The sequence below is a fragment of the Limanda limanda genome, chromosome 12 (genome assembly GCF_963576545.1).
Source record: "Limanda limanda chromosome 12, fLimLim1.1, whole genome shotgun sequence".
NCBI lineage: Eukaryota > Metazoa > Chordata > Actinopteri > Pleuronectiformes > Pleuronectidae > Limanda > Limanda limanda.
In genome coordinates, this window is record NC_083647.1 from 18,080,866 (window position 1) to 18,098,497 (window position 17,632).

The 17,632-nt window shown below is 40.2% G+C and overlaps 4 protein-coding genes across 4 annotated transcripts; 3 read left to right on the forward strand and 1 right to left on the reverse strand.

The window, feature by feature from the left end:
* Positions 1-922: 922 nt before the first annotated feature.
* Positions 923-2,065, forward strand: LOC133016127 (protein FAM163A-like). The gene is made up of 2 exons (XM_061083454.1): positions 923-1,015; positions 1,688-2,065. The coding sequence occupies exons 1-2, from the start codon at positions 923-925 to the stop codon at positions 2,063-2,065; spliced, it is 471 nt and encodes a 156-aa protein (XP_060939437.1).
* Positions 2,066-5,332: 3,267 nt separating this feature from the next.
* LOC133015766 (rab GTPase-activating protein 1-like) lies at positions 5,333-9,604 on the forward strand. The gene is made up of 8 exons (XM_061083034.1): positions 5,333-5,666; positions 6,305-6,385; positions 6,532-6,642; positions 7,238-7,342; positions 7,433-7,516; positions 7,638-7,709; positions 7,920-8,171; positions 9,135-9,604. The coding sequence occupies exons 1-8, from the start codon at positions 5,556-5,558 to the stop codon at positions 9,324-9,326; spliced, it is 1,008 nt and encodes a 335-aa protein (XP_060939017.1). The 5' UTR covers positions 5,333-5,555; the 3' UTR covers positions 9,327-9,604.
* Positions 9,605-9,960: 356 nt separating this feature from the next.
* On the forward strand, positions 9,961-12,999 carry ebi3 (Epstein-Barr virus induced 3). Its single transcript, XM_061083036.1, has 7 exons — positions 9,961-10,036; positions 10,568-10,682; positions 10,843-10,895; positions 11,004-11,047; positions 11,671-11,785; positions 11,943-12,106; positions 12,751-12,999. The coding sequence occupies exons 1-7, from the start codon at positions 9,961-9,963 to the stop codon at positions 12,904-12,906; spliced, it is 723 nt and encodes a 240-aa protein (XP_060939019.1). The 3' UTR covers positions 12,907-12,999.
* Positions 13,000-13,151: 152 nt separating this feature from the next.
* On the reverse strand, positions 13,152-15,910 carry odf3l2a (outer dense fiber of sperm tails 3-like 2a). Its single transcript, XM_061083035.1, has 5 exons — positions 15,862-15,910; positions 15,231-15,335; positions 14,933-15,055; positions 14,009-14,150; positions 13,152-13,497 (listed from the first exon to the last, which is right to left on the reverse strand). Exons 1-5 carry the CDS (start codon positions 15,908-15,910, stop codon positions 13,152-13,154), a joined length of 765 nt encoding a protein of 254 aa, XP_060939018.1.
* Positions 15,911-17,632: the final 1,722 nt, after the last annotated feature.

Below are 17,632 nucleotides of genomic sequence, written 5' to 3' on the forward strand. Positions count from 1 at the left end.
GATGAGTAACTTTTGGTGCTGATGAGTCAAAATCAAAAGAAATGTAATCCCCCCCCAAAAAAATATTTTCTCATATTATATTATAATATAATATTGACAAAATATTCATGAATGGAATGACATCATCATGTTAAATTATGTTGTAGCGTATTAATGCTTTAACTTGAACTAAATTTGCTTTTATTAGATGTTCAATTTATTTACAGTCATATGAAGTAACGATGGAATTTTCTATATTTATATATAGTTTTACCTATTTAGGGAACATGTGCATCCAGGGTAAACATTGTTTGTATCATTTAGCATTTTATTAGTTTACAGGATCTTCTTTTGTTGTCTTATGTTTTGTATTTTAATCTCTTGGAATCATGTTGGAATAAGTGATACAGTGAAGTAGTTTCTCATGAAACTGTTATTCCTTGGAATGTAATTTGTAAATAAATCATATCTAGTTACATCATATTATGAATACACCAAATTAGGACTGAGTTGAATAACACTAACGACCGGTGAAGCTGCTCCGTGGGTTCGTTGGGACCGAGCTTCATATCAACACACTTAACTTTAATTTACCACTTGAATCTGTGTATGTGAGGCCTGTCACAGCCCCAGCCGCCTGAAAACAGCTGCACCACAACCATCCAGTTACAACATGTTTCATCAGTTGCAGTTACATCACGATGGCACATGAACATAATTCAGCCGGCACTGGTTATCATTGCCGACGTTACAGAAACCTTTGGACATGAGTTTGCAGGATAGTCTTTTAGCTGCACTGAAAGCCACATGTCGAATGAGCTCAATCAGAGTTTTTCTCCCTCTCTCTCTCTCTCTCTCTCTCTCCAACTCTCTCTCTCTCTCGCTCTACTGCTTCCATCATCGCTCCGCCTCGCTCTGAAGGGTTTGATGGAGAGCTGGTCGAATGTCAGCGGGAACTATCGTTATATCCGGAGGAATTCTCGCCGGAGTGATACTGCTGTGCATCGTAGCAGTGCTCTGTTACTGTAGACTCCAGGTACCACTGTGTGTGCATGAATCTTAAATCTATAGATGGATGGAAAGAAAACAGAGGCACAAGAAGGGATCACAAGATTTGTGCAAAAAGAGTAGAGAGCATAATGAGATAAATATATGAAATATACATGTGTAAACTTAAAAATATAAACATAAAATACATTAAAAAAGTTATACAAACACAAAAATACAGTATATGATCATTTAAAGCCTTTGCACTATAAAGCTTTTTGTATACACTTTATAAAAATAATAACTGAGTTTATTGATCTGTGGACAACATGAGAAATTTGAAATGAAGATAAGATTAATAAAAATGAAATTGACAAAAGTAACTATTTTGCTCATACATAGGTTCATAATGTTCCCGTGTGTTTTCACTTGAAAAGGTTTAAATGCTCTAATGCTCAGAAAACACATCACTGTCCTCACACTGTCCATAGCTGCAGCTCCTCTTTTCAGCCTCTGTCTGTAACCCTTGGTTTTAGCTCCTGTATCTTTAAAGGGATAGTTCACTGAAAAAGGAAAATTTAGAAGAAGTACATTTACATTCTCAAAAATGTATAAGAGTGTTTAGTGTTAAAGCATCCTATGTTTCCTTTAAGAATCCTTTAACCCTGAACCCTTATTTTCAAACTCTGTCTCCCTCTGTCCCCTCCCTCGCCCTCTGCAGTATTACTGCTGTAAGAAAAATGATTCGGAGGTGGACGTGGGCTCCGCGGTGGGAGAGGACCCCCTCTCTCACTTTCCCTGCAACGCCTGCAACGCCCTCGCCATGGACGGCGCCACTGTCACCCCGGTCTCCGTGGATCAGCTGGACACGGGGTCCCACCACAGCCCCTGCCCCACCTGTTCGCCGCGCCCCACCCACTCTGGTCTCGCAGACGGAATGCGTAACGGAGGGGAGCGGCTGGGCTTCCACACCTACTACGAGAACCCGTCCGTCTCTCTTCCTCTGTCCGCCAACCCGCAGGGATCCTCTCCTCTGAGTTACTTCGGCCCCTCGGACCTGTTCCCTCCGCCGCCGCGCCCCTACAGCACCGATGTCTGACCTCTGCTGCACCGCCACACAGACATATAGATTTACATACATACACCTGACATTCACACATCTAGCACATGTGACTAAACTCAGGTTACAGGTTACAAAACAGCACAATTACACTCACACACCCACATTACCGCACACGCTCACTTCAGCCACAGATTCATCCGAGGGAAAGTGACCCACAGACTGAGCCGAGCCTCTGTGTGGGCAACAGATCCACGGACCAGCAGAGGGCAGCGTGAAGTGCTGTTACATCAGCAGGGAGCCGGTTAATCAGCCTCACTTTGTTTCACATGGGACTAAAACGTGTTGTTGCCGATTGGATTATCGATGTGACCCGGTCCACATTCAGGTGTGGACGCGTCTGCACTGGTGCCGTCATTCAGGCCAAATGTGAAAGTTGTCAGAGACACGTGACCATGCATGTTCTCTATAGTGTGAACACAAAAGGGCCCCACGCACAAGTCATTGTTCTTTCTTTTTTTCCACAAAAACCATGTTGATGATCAATTACAGATGAATTCTTAAAAACAAATTGCATATTTTTTGTTGCCATGAAAGTTTATTTTAAAAAACTGCACTGTTTTTACAAACCCAAAGGAATTGAGTTATAAGAAATAATGAATTTCAAATTAAATTGATAAAAATCCCTTTTCCACCAAATATTCCACCAGTTACACTTTCTGTTATTGGTTCATATTTTCTGATTCAATTCCAAATTATTTCACAATTGAATCACATGTTCTGGGGTGTCACAATGTTTTTTTTTGTGTGCTAATTATTAAGAAAAGTAGGAATTTCCTCCCAAAGGAAAAATGAAAGTGAAAAAAATGTTGTAACATTCCTTGGAAAATTAGTGAAAATGTTGAGAAAAAAAACGTCTCGCAATGTTAAAAAAAGTGTGTGTAAAAATTACATGCGTAAATCTGTTGAGTTGTTTTTGCGTAATCTTGCTATCAAACAAACAAACAAATCAACCAACAAGCAGACAGGTGTGAAAACATAACCGCTTGTCGGAGGTAAAAGGTGGATTTGTACTTATCCAGTAACATTTTGAGTTCTCTTTCCTTATGTAACGCAAATATCAGGAGAAACTCATGAACAAGTCAAGTCAACTTTCTGTCATATAGCCCAATATCACAAATCACAGGTTTGCCACGAGGGGGCTCTTGCTCACAAGAAGTCAACCGGTTACAAAATGCTGAGTCTAAAACATGGACCACCACCACCTCTTCAGTTTCCCCTCCTGTATTGTTGCCCCCCCACCTCCTCTGCTGCTTATTATACATGAGGGCTAACAGTTTTTCTACGAGGCGCTCGTTTGGACAGAAACGACTCGGCTCCATCGGTAGTTTCTACTGTTGCCGGAGGAAAAGACTCCATAGGAGAAACTCCCAAGTCGGAGCATTTCCGTGCATCATGCAATTATCTGGAAGAGTCGAGTTTCAGTCTGCTGGTAAAAAAAAAGTCCTTTACTACAGTGAGAATTTATTTTGCTTCTACTTTCACTTCAGGTTTTATGAAATTGAGCTAGACCTGTGTCTTCCATAGGATTTGATGGTATTAATATGTTCATGTTTACAGATTGAAGTGGATGAAAAGAAGATTTGAGTCTTGTTTTAGGAAAGTGACAAATATAAAGGTTCATGTTTTTATCTAAAGCCCTTATATCTGCTGTAGAGTGAGGAAATGCAGTGTTATTCCACAGTATATGCCTGAATCTATATATTTTCAAGGAGTGTTGTAGTTTTTGTGAAGGGTGTCAGGGTTTAGATGTGTTTAAGTTAGTTTGTACCAAATGTGAGATTCTCCATCTACTTCCCTTGTAGACTGTGAGAGAATGGAACATTTACATTTGGAAATGAAAGTTTACTTTGTCCAATTATCCAACGTTGTTCTGTAACTGAGATAAATATATGAACACAATTGTATGAAAGATTATTGATGAAAAGACATAAACATATTTATTCACTGTATTCTCACAATGTTCCCACTGAGCTGTGAGAATTCTTTCCTCACCTCCAATCGTTGTGAATAAGTTTGTGCTAAATTACAGTAAATATGTAAAATTACTTTTTGTTAATTTAGCGTTTGAGGTGCACTTTGATATATTCACACAACACATATGGTTCCCATTGTCTGGTGAAAGGTTTATTTCTAGCGGCCAGCGGCTCTGTGTTGTTGTTGCACCACAGTGACCACAACAGAATCAGAACTGACACCTTTAAACAGCTTCCTTGTTTTCTTCCGATTGTTAAAAAAGTGTATTTTTCAGATTTGTCCGTGTGAAACTAAAAATAAGTTCTGTTATAACCTGATACACAAAAGAATCCACCGTGTTTCACAAATGGTTCCTTTTTTTGAGGAGGAATAAATGTTTATACATCTGCCTGGACTTTTTTTTTTTTGTCTTCAACCACAATGACAAAACAAAAATCACAGACGTTAAGGGACTCAAAAAAAAGTTGAGTCAATCAAAGACGGAAGTGAGAAGGAGCCACAAGCCGCTGAGAGAAAGGGAAGTGAAACCTACGGGGGGGAAACTTAGGTAATTTGTCATTCATCATGAAAGGAAAAGACACAAAATTAAGTGCGCGACGTCGTGACTAAGGGAGAAGTCAGGAGAAACTTGCAAGGGAAAATGTGAATAAAGGGGATAAAGTGGGCGGAGGTGCAGAATCCTCTTTTGTTATTCTGCAAAGTCATGCTTTACCTGCCGGACCCGTTTGCTCTCCTGCCAGGCTGATCAGACAACAATAATAATGTGTGTCACAGCAGCACCTCAGGGGCAAATATCACAAATACCACATCACTTACGTCACTTAAAGTGGGTCCATGTCAGTGTGGCAGCTTCATACTGCGTCTGTGCCAGAGTATGAGCCAGAAGAAAGTGGAGAATGGATGAAAGTTAAGATGAATGTCCAAACAAAATGCATTGTGGGATCAAATTATTGTTGTTAGTGGTGTTTAAGTGTGTGTGGGTTGTGTTGTGTTGAAAGCTGAGCACTGCAGTGGGTGTATCTGAGGCTGTTGTTCTTTCACACACTCTCTCAGGTCGCATATAAACCTTGCTGAACCTGTTACTGCCTGTGCACCTGTAAAACACACACACACAGACACACACTCCTTCAGATGACACTGTGTCCAAGTGGCTCTGCTCTCTGGTGGGAAAGGACACAGCTGCTCTTTACCTGTTGGGAGGTGTATCTCTCTCTGTCCTCCACCTTTGGACTGTAAAGCTGCGTTTCCTCGTGTTGGGAACGGCGTGGACTTTTCCCCCGATCGTGCGCTTTTAGTCCTGTTTACACTCTCATGCTGGATTCACCGCTCGCCTGCGTCACCGTGAGTCAAAACAAGACGTCTTCCCCTTGAGGAAGTCACCTTACATCTGGTGAATCGGCTGTGATTTCTGGAGTTGGAGGTGTTTTTCCTGCAGAGGCCTTGGTTGTTTGTGTGAGCGTGAGCAGCTAGCCGGGCTGCGTATTTGGGCAAGATGATGGAGGAGGTGTCCACGATGATGGCGTACGATGCCGAATTTATGGAACAGATGAGCGAGGACGAGATCCTGGCGTGTCTGGTGGAGGAAACAGGACCTAAATTCACAGTAAGACTCACTGTTGCTTGGATTTATTCAGTTAAATGAGCATTTCAGAGACAACACTGACCAAAACCGTGGCACTATTCTAATATTTGTAAATGTATGAAAAAGCGTCTAGTCATTCTAAGAAACTGTTGTGGATTTAGTTGAACTTTCACTTCAGTGTGTCTTCAGGAAATCAGTGCAATGCATCTAAAAACATACAGATACACAACTTGGATTCACAGAATTTTCCTACAGCAAGCGGGGAATTGTCAGTAAAATCTTGAGTTAAACTGATTCCAAGAAAAAGGAAAAAATTACTTTGGTGTCATTCTCTGTGATGATTTGTCATTTGAGACATTAGAAAAAGAATTCTATTCTGATCATTTTAGTTATTCAAGATATGGAAATTGCAATTTCAGGCTTTAAAATAACCCTCCCCTCCACATTAATTCCTTCATGCATCCTCAGATATGTGCCCAGCTATGTCATATCTCAGTCTTATCCAGATCTCTTTTTGGGGCCTGCTCTTGATTTGTTGCACTCGCTCTGCATCCGGCACCAGATCATTGTGGAGGAGATATCTTTCTTCATTTCAGTTAAATAGGACAGTTTTTTCCATATTAGTGTATTTAGTTAGATCTGATTCTTTCTCCCCTCAGGTTCCGACAAAGAAAGCTAAGCTGAGGGAGAGCCGGCTTCAGTTGATGGAGGCTGTGGAAGATCCTTTGGACAAATACGAGGTCAGAAATCTATGACTTTTGACTTGACATCAAAGCCCAATGTCTTTGAAGCTCAGCCCTCACATGCAGCCACTTCCTGTATCAGCAGAAATAAAATTGTTAAATTGTTTGTGAGCCACAAACCCTGATAGTTGAGTGTTTTTCAGAAGGAAAACCGTCGTCTGGAGCAGACCAGCCTCCGTCTGGAGCAGGAAAACGACAACCTGGCCCATCGCCTCATCAGCAGCAAGGTGGCCCTGAGGAACGCTCTGGACAAGGTGCGATTAGCTCCAGTCCTTCATAGAAAGAGTCAGAATTCAATATACAAAACATCAAAACTAGTCCTTGCTTTAAAAAACTCCAATATATAAACTGTCAGTGCTAAGCTAAGCTCTCATTTTATCCAGAGAAACATAAAGCATGCATTTTTTTTTTTTAAAGGAAATGGTTCAACAAATCCCTGAAATGATGGATGCTGTTTTGTGTGTTTTAATCCTGCTCAGCACATTAAGCTTTGCCAAATGCAAGAAGAAAGCACCATCTTTTCAAATGTAAAATAATGAGATGGATTTTCCAAGAGTGATGTTCTGGAGTTAAGCAAAATTATGAAACGGTATAAATAGAAGTCGTCAAAGCTAAATATATTCTCAAATCCCTTTAATTCTTTTATTTATACCAGTTATTATAATGATATATGTAATGGAATTTTACAGAAATCACCTCATATGAAATTTAAAACGAGTTTTTTCTGGTTTTTATGTGTTTAGTTTTTCCAACTTTGTTGCAAAACCTGGAAAACCTTAGATACAAATTTTTTTTTATTGATATTTAAAAATTGAATAATGCATGGAGGTGTTTGTGGGCTGTTGACAGGCGGAGGACAAAGAGGACGAACTCGCCAAAGACCTCGTGCGGACCAGACGTCTCCTGCAGGCCGCGGAGGAGGAGAAGATTAGGAAGGAAGAGGAAGCTGGCACGGTAAAAACGGGTTCTACTGCCTCCCACAGTCATTATAATAATCACTTTATTGTCGGCGTTAGAGGTAAAAATGATTTCCTCATCTCCCAGCTGAAGGAGGTGTTTCGAAGAGAGCTTGAGAAGGCTGAGCGGGAGGTCAAAAGGTCATCGGGCATCATCGCAGACTACAAACAGGTACAGACAATTGTCAGGGTTAAGAAACGGGGTGTAGGCTTCAAATAATATATTAATAACAATAAAGAATTCAGTTGTGTTTTTGCTTAATGATGTTATCATCAAACGCTCCTGCGCTCAGATCTGCTCCCAGCTGACGAACCGTCTGGAGAGGCAGCAGACCGCCCACAGAGAAGAGCTGGATTCACTCAAGGTGAGAATAAAAAAACTTTCATCTCTTCCTCTCTTTTTTTTGATCTCTTTCAAGCCACATTTAGAACAGAATGTTGAAGGAAGCAATTTTCAACGCTTTCAAGAAATTGTTAACACGACTCGGCTGCTTAACTTTCTCATTACAGATGGTTTATTGCAGCAGGTGTCAGTGATATTCTCATCTCACATATCTCATCCTCCGTGTTTGCAGAGTGCAATGAAGGCTTGTTCTCGCTGTCAGCACATTGTGGACCCAGATGAACCATCGTCTCCAGCAGCAGCAGCTCAGACAGGAGGCCTCGTGATGATCAGAGCTCAGGACGGGGACAGTCGACCTCCTAGCAAGGCGGAGCAGAGGAGGCAGGACAAGGAGAGGGAGTCCCTCAAGGCTCAGATCAGGGGGATGGAGCAAGACTTGGCGCAGACCAAACTCCAGATGGTGGAGGCTAAGTGCGAAATCCAGGTAAATATGGTGCTAATCCTGCTTTTTTACCTTAATAACAACAGAAATACAACTTGTACTCACAGGAGCTTAAAAGGGAATATGTTTGCTGCCTGATTTGTAACTCAGAAAACTTAACAACCTTCAGTTCAGCCATCAGACCCCACTGACATGAAGCATTTCCATTTAGCGTAACAGCTTGATTGTAGAAGACAGGACAGGATTTCCCAAGGTCTCCACGCTGCTGCTGGAAAGCAGAAGTGACAGGGAAAATGAGAGTAGGAAGAAACAGCAGAAATTAATTCATAAAGAAACAAAAAAAAAAAAAATGTGAAAGAAAAGATTTTCCTCCTTGAAAAAAAGCTTCTTCCCTAAACTGACCTCAATACGCTTAAGAAAACAGGATCCAGCAATTTTTCCGGAAAAGCCTCTTGAAAGGAGAAATGCTTTTGAATGATTTCCGTTAAATGATCAAGATGAAAATATTGGTATTTGAGATGTTTTTTTTAAAGTATATTAAATGTGTTTTCACTGTTCTACTGTAAAATGTATTATACATGTAGGTCTAGTAGTATTTCAGTGTACTTAAAACAAGTATATTAACTTTAACTTTGTTTCTTCTTTCATGCAAAATAACAGTGTCCATTTAGTATATTATTTAAGTAGACTGATGAGTATAAACATAATGGGTATTCAGGTACTACTAGCAATTACTGACAAAACTAACTCAGTGACAATAGTGACAAGTGACAATATATCTGTTTAGTAAAATGTTATAGGAGGGATATTAAAGTACAATTAAGTCAGTATACTGATTGACCACTTTTATTTGTTCATTATTTATAAAATGATGTTATGATCGGTTTGATTTAAGCAAAATAGAGTATACTATCTTTTACCTCAACGTTACAAGGACTTCCAGAGAAATACAAGAGCAACACTTTTCTGTAACATTTCTAATAAAGGCTGTGTTTATTCTTCCAGGAGCTGGAGCACCAGAAGGGTCTCATGGCCAACCAGCTACACGCAGCAAAGAACAACTGGATCAACAAGGCCTTCACGTCCCTGCGCACATCCAGTGGAGGGACTCAATGGTATAAGCACAACCCAGGGACGGGGGAGCGTCCTTATTTGGCTGGAACCTCCACCGTGGCTCCCTGTCCAGAAAATATGTGACAGCTCAGACTGTGGACACTGATCATCTGGAAATGGACATTGTAGCTTGATCAAGACTTTTTAAGTGTGAGCCGCACACTGTGTTTTCAATGCTATCGCTGCTATTTGTCATTTTGGACAGTAAAGGGGCGTCTGGAGCACAGAGAGGAGCAGAGAGGGACTTGGACATGTCCCAACATATTCTCTCATGTCTCTTCACCACTTTCAAAGAACTGCATCTTCTTGTACATAATTATTTCATCTGTAAAAACAATAAAACACAAACGTTAAATACTCAAGTAGGAAACTTGCTGTTTTTGCTTGTGACATACGGAAACCTGACACATCAAAGTGAAACAGTCGTTTCTGAGGGAGGTAAACCACACTCGCTGTTCCTCTTTCATTTTCTGCCTTTAAAGAGCTGATCAGCCGCGACTCAAACACACACACTCACACACTCGGGCAGAGATCGAGAGGAGATTGTGATCTCTGAACTTTGACTGGTGTAGCAAACTGGAGGAAACGGAACCGAGAACAAAATAATCGTACTGTCTGTGCCAGGCTTCGCCACAGGGTTTTTAGAGATATCTTTTCAACAGACAACAATCAAGGGCAGAATTATTGTTCTCAAAGACGGATGATGGCTGTTGGTGGAATGTTGGTCACTGTGACTCTCCTCCTGTGTGTTCTGGGAGGACAAGCACTGGACCTGCTGAGAGCTACATCAGGGGGTGAGTACCAGTCTGTGCTCATACGCTCACAGTTATTGGTGTGTGCTGTGTGTGGTACATTGTGTGTTTGTGTGTGTGAATTAGTTTTAACCAAAAAGCTAAAACAGAGGACTTCATTATTCTTTATTTAATAACCATGTTTTATTGTATGATAGTTATTGGATTGTACTTTATACAGTCACTTTAATTCTGTCATTTGTTTATTTTCATCTTTTTACAGAGAGAAAAATTATCTATTTTATTAATGTAGTTTGCTGTTTTGTGTGTATTTCAATTTTCTTTGCTTTCATTGTGTTTTCTTTCTTTTAAGTGATATAGAAACAGGGATAATACAAATAAAATAATTGAATTAAAAAAAACAATAACAATAATAATAAATATATAACAAAACCAAGGTAATAAGAATAATCAAGAAAAGATAAGTAATATTAAAACATAGTTTTTTTCATGGATAGAAACACATTCATTCTTTAAATGCTCTGCTTGTATTATTATTATTTTTTTTTCACTGAATATGATTTGTTCCACCAGTTCCTCCCCCCGTTCCAAGAGTGTACTGCTGGTGCTCGAGCTTTCCAAATGTGACTCTTTGCTCCTGGCCTGAACCGTCCCACTGCCCACCGACACATTACGTTGCCACCTACAGGTAAATCGGACAAATTAAGCAATTCTTCTTCGTCCTCCTCCTCCTCTTCCTCATGCTGGTGCTGACCCAAAAAAATGACCCCTTTTAGTAGCATGGACTGCACCTGTTGAGTGTCATTAAGGAGCTTGTTTGTATTCATGTAAATGTGTGTGTTTGACAGTGAGAGACATGGGCAGCCAATCATTGAGAAGTGTCATCTCATCCCACCCTCCCATAATTCATCCCCTACATCATCATCCCCTACATCATCATCATCATCATCATCATCATCATCATCATCATCATCATCATCATCATCATCATCATCATCATCATCATCATCATCATCATCATCATCATCATCATCATCATCATCATCTCAACAGGTAAAAAGGTTATTCATCTTTGCAGTTAAGAGGTTTTCCCGTATGTACAGAAGCAGATTTGAACCTAAATCAAACTGAGCACACATAATTCATTTACAGGTTTGAATTTGTGAAGGTTTTAAACTGCAATGTTGATCCAAATACTCCAAGCTCCATTTCCAAACTGGTCACAGTGACCATTACATGAGACAAGAGAAATAAGGAGCATTGTGCTTGGTTTTGTTGAGTTGTGTGTTCATCATAATAATGTAATAAACTTTATTTAATGTAGCTTTCATTCATAAACACAATTCAGAGGGCTTTATACAAACTTAATTAAAATAAAATGATAAACTAAAATAAAGAAAATGCACAAAATACATAAAAGTGCATAGAGGTACACAAAAAAATAAAGAGGTGTTAGTTAAAAGTTGATTGATCAGCAAGTTACATAAAAGATATAAAGTAATAAGGAGATATTTATCTTCATAAAGGGATACTACAAATAAATAAAATATACACTCTCAGTGTATATAAATTAGCAAAATACTTTCATTTATAGATTCTTTCAAATTGAAATACACTATAAAATACACTTACCGTTAAGATGTACTAACTGGAATCAAATCTGCTTTCTGCTCTAGTGGCACTGCCAGCTGCCCAACCTGAAGCTTCTCACCGACTACATCATCAACATCACGGCTGTTCATTCTGGTGGAAGCAGCTCCTACCTCTCAAGTTTTATGTTGGAGGACATTGGTAAGAACTGGAACGATGAATAATCAAATTTAAAAAGTGTTAAATCTATGTAAGGTGTGAGTTACCTCCGTTGATGGAGATGCAGTTTTGCAACTTGGCCTGATAACGATAGTATAAGAAGAAGCAATATTAATTTTCTCTGTCTCTGGTTGTGCAGTGAAACCAGATCCTCCCGTAGACGTCCGGGTTTCCTCTCGCAACACCAGAAACCTGCTGGTGCAGTGGTCTCCTCCGTCCACCTGGACCAACCTGCACATCTTCCCCCTCAAATACCAGATAATGTACCAGTGGGAGAACAAGGGCATCGCATCGTCTGTCAATGTAAGAAAGAGCTTCATCACAATCTACAGGGTTAAAGTGCAGCAACCTCAGAAATGATGGGATATGTGAAACTCTTTTAAAAAATCCTTGTTCCAAAAAGTTTTCTATAAACAAATCCTCGTTACATTGTTTTTTTTTAATGTCTCCTATTAATTTTCAATTGTTTGATTGAAACAATTTAACATTCTATTTACTCTTCGCGTTATCTAAATATAAGAATGTATCCATGGTTGTAATTCCTTTGGCTGATGTTTATCCTATCTACACTAGGGGTTTAACTAAAGTCCATCTACTAAAAATGTATTAACTTGTAATATTGGAGACTTAAATTAATTATAGCTGTCATTTGTAACTGTATTATTACCAAAAAGAAGAAGTAAACATAATATTTGAAGGGATATTTCACAACCTGACAAACCAAAAAGTGCTGTTATTAGTCAATCTGCTAATAGATGAAGTATTCTAACATTAATAAAGTTAGAATCCATTATTAACCAGAACCACCTATATTTCCAGATGATAAATGACATTTAATCTTTCATGGAGACGATTTGTGTTAAATCTGCATATGCAAACCTCAGCCATTGTGTTTATTTTAAAACTCAAGATGGTGAAAATAACATATTGTTTATTTTCTCCTCCAGTTGGGTCCGTTTGAGAGCGCCCAGGTGGAGCTGAAGGGGCTGAGCCCGGGGAGGGAGTACCTGTTCCAGGTGTGCGCCAAGGAGCTGCTGGATCTCGGCAAGTGCAGCAACTGGAGTTCACCTGTAAATATCACCTTACCGAGGACAAAGCCTTAGACTCTCACACCCGGTTTTATTTATCTCTCTCCTTCTAAGCTACCACTGATCTTTGTTGTTTTGAGTGCACATACAATGCAAGCAAAGGTCGTTGATATTTAAAATGTATTTATAAAGAAATGGAAATTTTTGTTATTGCCGTAGTTTTTGTTGTAACACTGTTGGTTTTATTGTCAAAGAAACAGCAAAATCTTTTGTGAAAAATAAAATAAAAATAAAGCTTTTGAATAAAATCCACCGAGGAGTCAGTCGACTACATGCAGCACGAGCGGGGTGACAAATTCAGAGTGTCTGACCCCCAGAGAGAAGGACGGGGGTTTGGGAAGGTGCACGTGAAACTTCTCCGGGCTGTACGCTCCCGGGCCGGGAATGGTCGCAGAGTAACTGGGCCGCTTGGTGCGGCTCTGCATGGTGAAGGAAGGCTGGCGCTGGCGGAAGATGTCTGGGTTGGTGCTGTTGTATTTTCCTGGTCCCGGGCTCATGGAGAGATCCTCGGAGGGAGCGCCGACCTTCCTGCGGCCTGAGAAGCTGAAGCTGTTGCTGGAGGGTTTGTTAGGAACCTGGCAACCGAGCAGATTTGGGAGACTGTAGCTGGTGGAGGAAAGAAAGCTTAGTTCAATTCATTCATTTAATTAGTTTGATTTAGTTATCTAGTTAGTTTTTTTACTTCAGAGATTTCGGATTTTGAAATTTTTAAATACATCCACTGCTGAAAGTGTAATCCCCAGGAACTGCAAGAAATATCGACGACAATGAAGGTGTTACTAATCTGTAAATTTGCTCTATAAATGTATTTTAATATAAAAACTTTTATTGCATCTAAACTGCAGTTCGACCAGAAGATTCAGGATTCAAGCATTTTGTTTGTCCTTCCAATACACATGAGAGGGGAAAAAACTAAATACTAAGGCCCCCGGTTAGAATCAATGAAATAGAACACTAGAATCTAAGAACTAAGTTCTATTCTCTAGTTTTGAGTGGAGTTGATGAAGCTCTATGGCACAGAGCAATAATCTATATCAGACTTTGGCTGCACAGACAAAACTGTCTAATGATCTGTAATAGACCAGCTAATAGTTGATAAATGATAGTACTAATAAACCTGTTGGGGGCTGGTACAGCGTCCACAGAGCGGTATCTGGTGCGGCTGCCGATGGTGTAGGATGGAGGTCGGCTGTGAGCATTGAGAGGTGGAGCCTTTTCTGGGCTGTAGGCTCCGGGTCCTGGAGTCGGGAACCGCTCCCCTGTGAACACACAAAAAGAAGCTGGTTCAGGAAGTCTGCTTTTCTTTATCACCTATATGGAATTGAATTGAACCTAGGATAGGTTAGGTTAAGTTAGGAAGGCTATGCTAAGGTAAGGTAAGGTTAGATAAGCTAAACTAAGATGAGCTGAACTAAGACAAGATAAACTAAGGTAAGGTACGGTTAGGTTAGGTAAGGTAAGGTAAAGCCTATTTTATTGCCCCACATCACTGCATCACATTCAACAGCACAATGGTGCACATACATATAAATACACCAAACAAATACATCAAAAGAAAAATATCCCCTTCTTCACAAGAGTGTTGGCAACTAAAGCAATGAAAACACTAGTTCTCATTTTTTTTCGTATTGTTTTGAAGTTCAGTCTACATTTTGGCCTCTTGAACTGTCGACCTGAGGTTAGCAGTTTGAAATCGGAGGAGAGGATTTGTGTTGGGTCACTTTGTATGTCATGTCCTGCCTCATGCTGCTGCTCTACACAGACGCTATCCCCACCTGAATGTTCCGGACATCTTCCTGTTGTTGGGAACGCATCTGACAAAATGTTCGTACCAGATTTTCTGGTCTGACACAGCTTTAGAATCCGATTCAGGTTCAGGTACCGACTGAAGTTGGTGATGGTCTTGGTCCATATTTGTTAGGATGAGTTTGGTCCACCAATTGAAAAAATGTTTGTTGTCCTCTGATCAGATGTCTTTACAATATACCCTCTATGGAACAGTTGTTATGCTCTCCCATATACTTGATCCCAAACCAATCACCTTTACTTCCTGTGCTCCTTCCTCGGCCCAAAATTGAGTAGGACGGCGTCTCCATTCGGCCAAAGCGGGTGACCTTTGCGTCAACGTGGTACCTTGGTCCCGGGCTGGAGTCCACAGAGACCACTATAGGAAAAAAAACACAAACAATCATCCAAAGACATCCAAATCATCCAATTCCAGACAGTATATGTAGAAAGTAACAAGTTCTAGCTGGTCGGGAATCAAAAGCTGGGCAACTACAAACCAACAGAAAAAAAAAACATGTAGCGTCCCAAGAGATTTCCATATGAAAACTCACTGCTGTTGCGGATGTGGAAGGAATATGCAGGGCTGCTGGGTTTGGTGATGTCATGGTTGATGTATCCAACTGTAGGGGGCAGAGCGTAGCGTCCAGGGCCCGGGCCTGACAGTGAGAGAGAGAGAGGGAAAGAAGAGGAGGAGGAGGAGGAGGACGACGAGGCGGAGGAGGAGGAGGAGGAGGAGGAGGAGGAGGAGGAGGAGGAGGAGGAGGAGGAGGAGGAGGAGGAGGAGGACAGTGATGAAAATGATGCAACAGGCTTAGTTCCAAGCAGCAGAGGTAGACAGCACACCCACTGACTCTCTGGCTCGGCCTGTGTTGTCGCTGATGATTTCCACATGTAGCCCTTTGACAAATTTTCTATGGTTATGCATTTTAACGTCCTTCCTCGGCTTGTTTGGGAACGGATTCTAAACAAAGTAGGAATCTCAAACCAGTATGGAGCAACGGCTGTAGAAATGCTGTGTGAGAAATGTTATACCAAAGCCAGTTCAGCTCTAATACAGTCCATGTGGATGTTCGAGCCACACACTCACACGCACACACACACACACACACACACACACACACACACACACACACACACACACACACACACACACACAGTGGGATACACAATTCTTAAACTGACCTCTTTCTCGGGCAGAGATTATGGGCCGTCTCTTCACCACCTCCTCCATACTGTGCCAACCTCTTCGTCCTTGTCCTCTCCTCTTCCTCGGTCACTTCAGACACATCCTCTTCTCCCGTGTGCCTCTCTCCAGGTGATCAGCTCCCTCCCAGGCTGAATTATACATGGCCATGAGGTGAAGAAATCCTATATTGACAAGGGAGCTGGGTACGCCCCAACCTGCTCTCCATTTCCTTTCCCCCCTAAGGTCCTTTTAAGACAAAATATTTTTACATCTGTGGCCAAAAGTCGACTCTTTCAAGGCTAAAAAGAAGATAACCATTGATTGTTTGGAACTAAAATGTCAAAGATGATAGAACAAACAGTTAAGCATGCACTGAATTCTCAAAACGTACTCGTAAAGTGCTCAGTTGACGTAAAACACTGCAGCATCACTCATGTCAGCAGTACAGTTTTTCATCTTATTCCAAGTCACTACAGGTAACTGTAGTTCAAATGAGCGTCAGTGTGGGCTATTAAAAAATAGAAGCACTCACATTGATCTTCTGTTGCATGTGGATATTTGACAGACTGAACTACGCTGTAATGAAAACCATCGAGTGGCGAGCATTATAATCTGAGAGTCCTTTTTTTTAAATAAAAAAATCTTATTTAAGTCAGTTCAAGTGATTCATTACCTGCCAAAGCAGCTGCAAATTTAATTCAATACTTGGCAAAGAAGAAAGAAAAAGGCTTTTAAATGTTGAATAATCTCCAGGGATCTTTTCATTTCTTTCCTCTTTTCTATTGGTTAGAAAAGGAACCATTAGAGGTAAAAGCCCAACTTACAGCACTCAGCTCTGGAAAGTACAGTAATGAAATATACTGAAGTACTGAACTTGAGCTAAATTTAACTTTTACATTTTTTTTTACCTTTCGGTATTTCCATTCAATGCTGTATTATGTAACTCGTGTGAGGAAAGCAAAGAGAGAACTCCCTGTTAAACCTTTCAAATGGTTCTGTTTAAATTACAGTTGGAGGCTCAAAAAACAAATATGAATTTGTGTTGTACAACTTTTGTAGGTTATACTTCTATTATTTTACCCAAATAGACTATTTACTGCAGGAATTGTGCGAATAAAGGAGTATTTTTACATGATACAAGAAGAGAGAGCATTTTGGTTTCACACTTTATTTAAAATTGCGAGATGGAGCTTTTTTGAGTTTTCTTTAAAATCTCATGGAGTAATTCATGGATCTTAAAAATAAATCTCCAGCAGGTTTAGGAGAGTAATATCTATGAGATTTGGATTTGGGTTTTTGGGTTTCAAAAGCAAGAGAGATCTTCCTTCCTATTTCCTTTCCTATGTTCCAAAATAATCACATGTATAGATAAGACATCTATACATTTACTCCGGAAGTATCTTTACAGAAAAAGAAATTCTACTTATAATATATTTTACAGTGTACATTAAGTAAAAGGAAGGAAAAAAACTTGACAAACACCTTAAGGTTGAAATCCTAAATTCTCCTGATAGGCAGAGTGATATATATATATATATACATATATAAAAGATAAATATGTTTGAAATAAAAGATAACCTCGATTTCATGCCTGAAAGGTTGTGTCAGTGCTTTTGAAAACACGTATTTCTGCAACAGTGACATTTTCAGGACACAAAAATTGGTTTTCCTAGCTGGAAACCTGCGACTAATTCTAAAGTAGGTCACTTTGCCTGCTAGTTTTCACCCAGACAGCATCGGAAAAGTGTCAACTGTGACAGAAAAGCC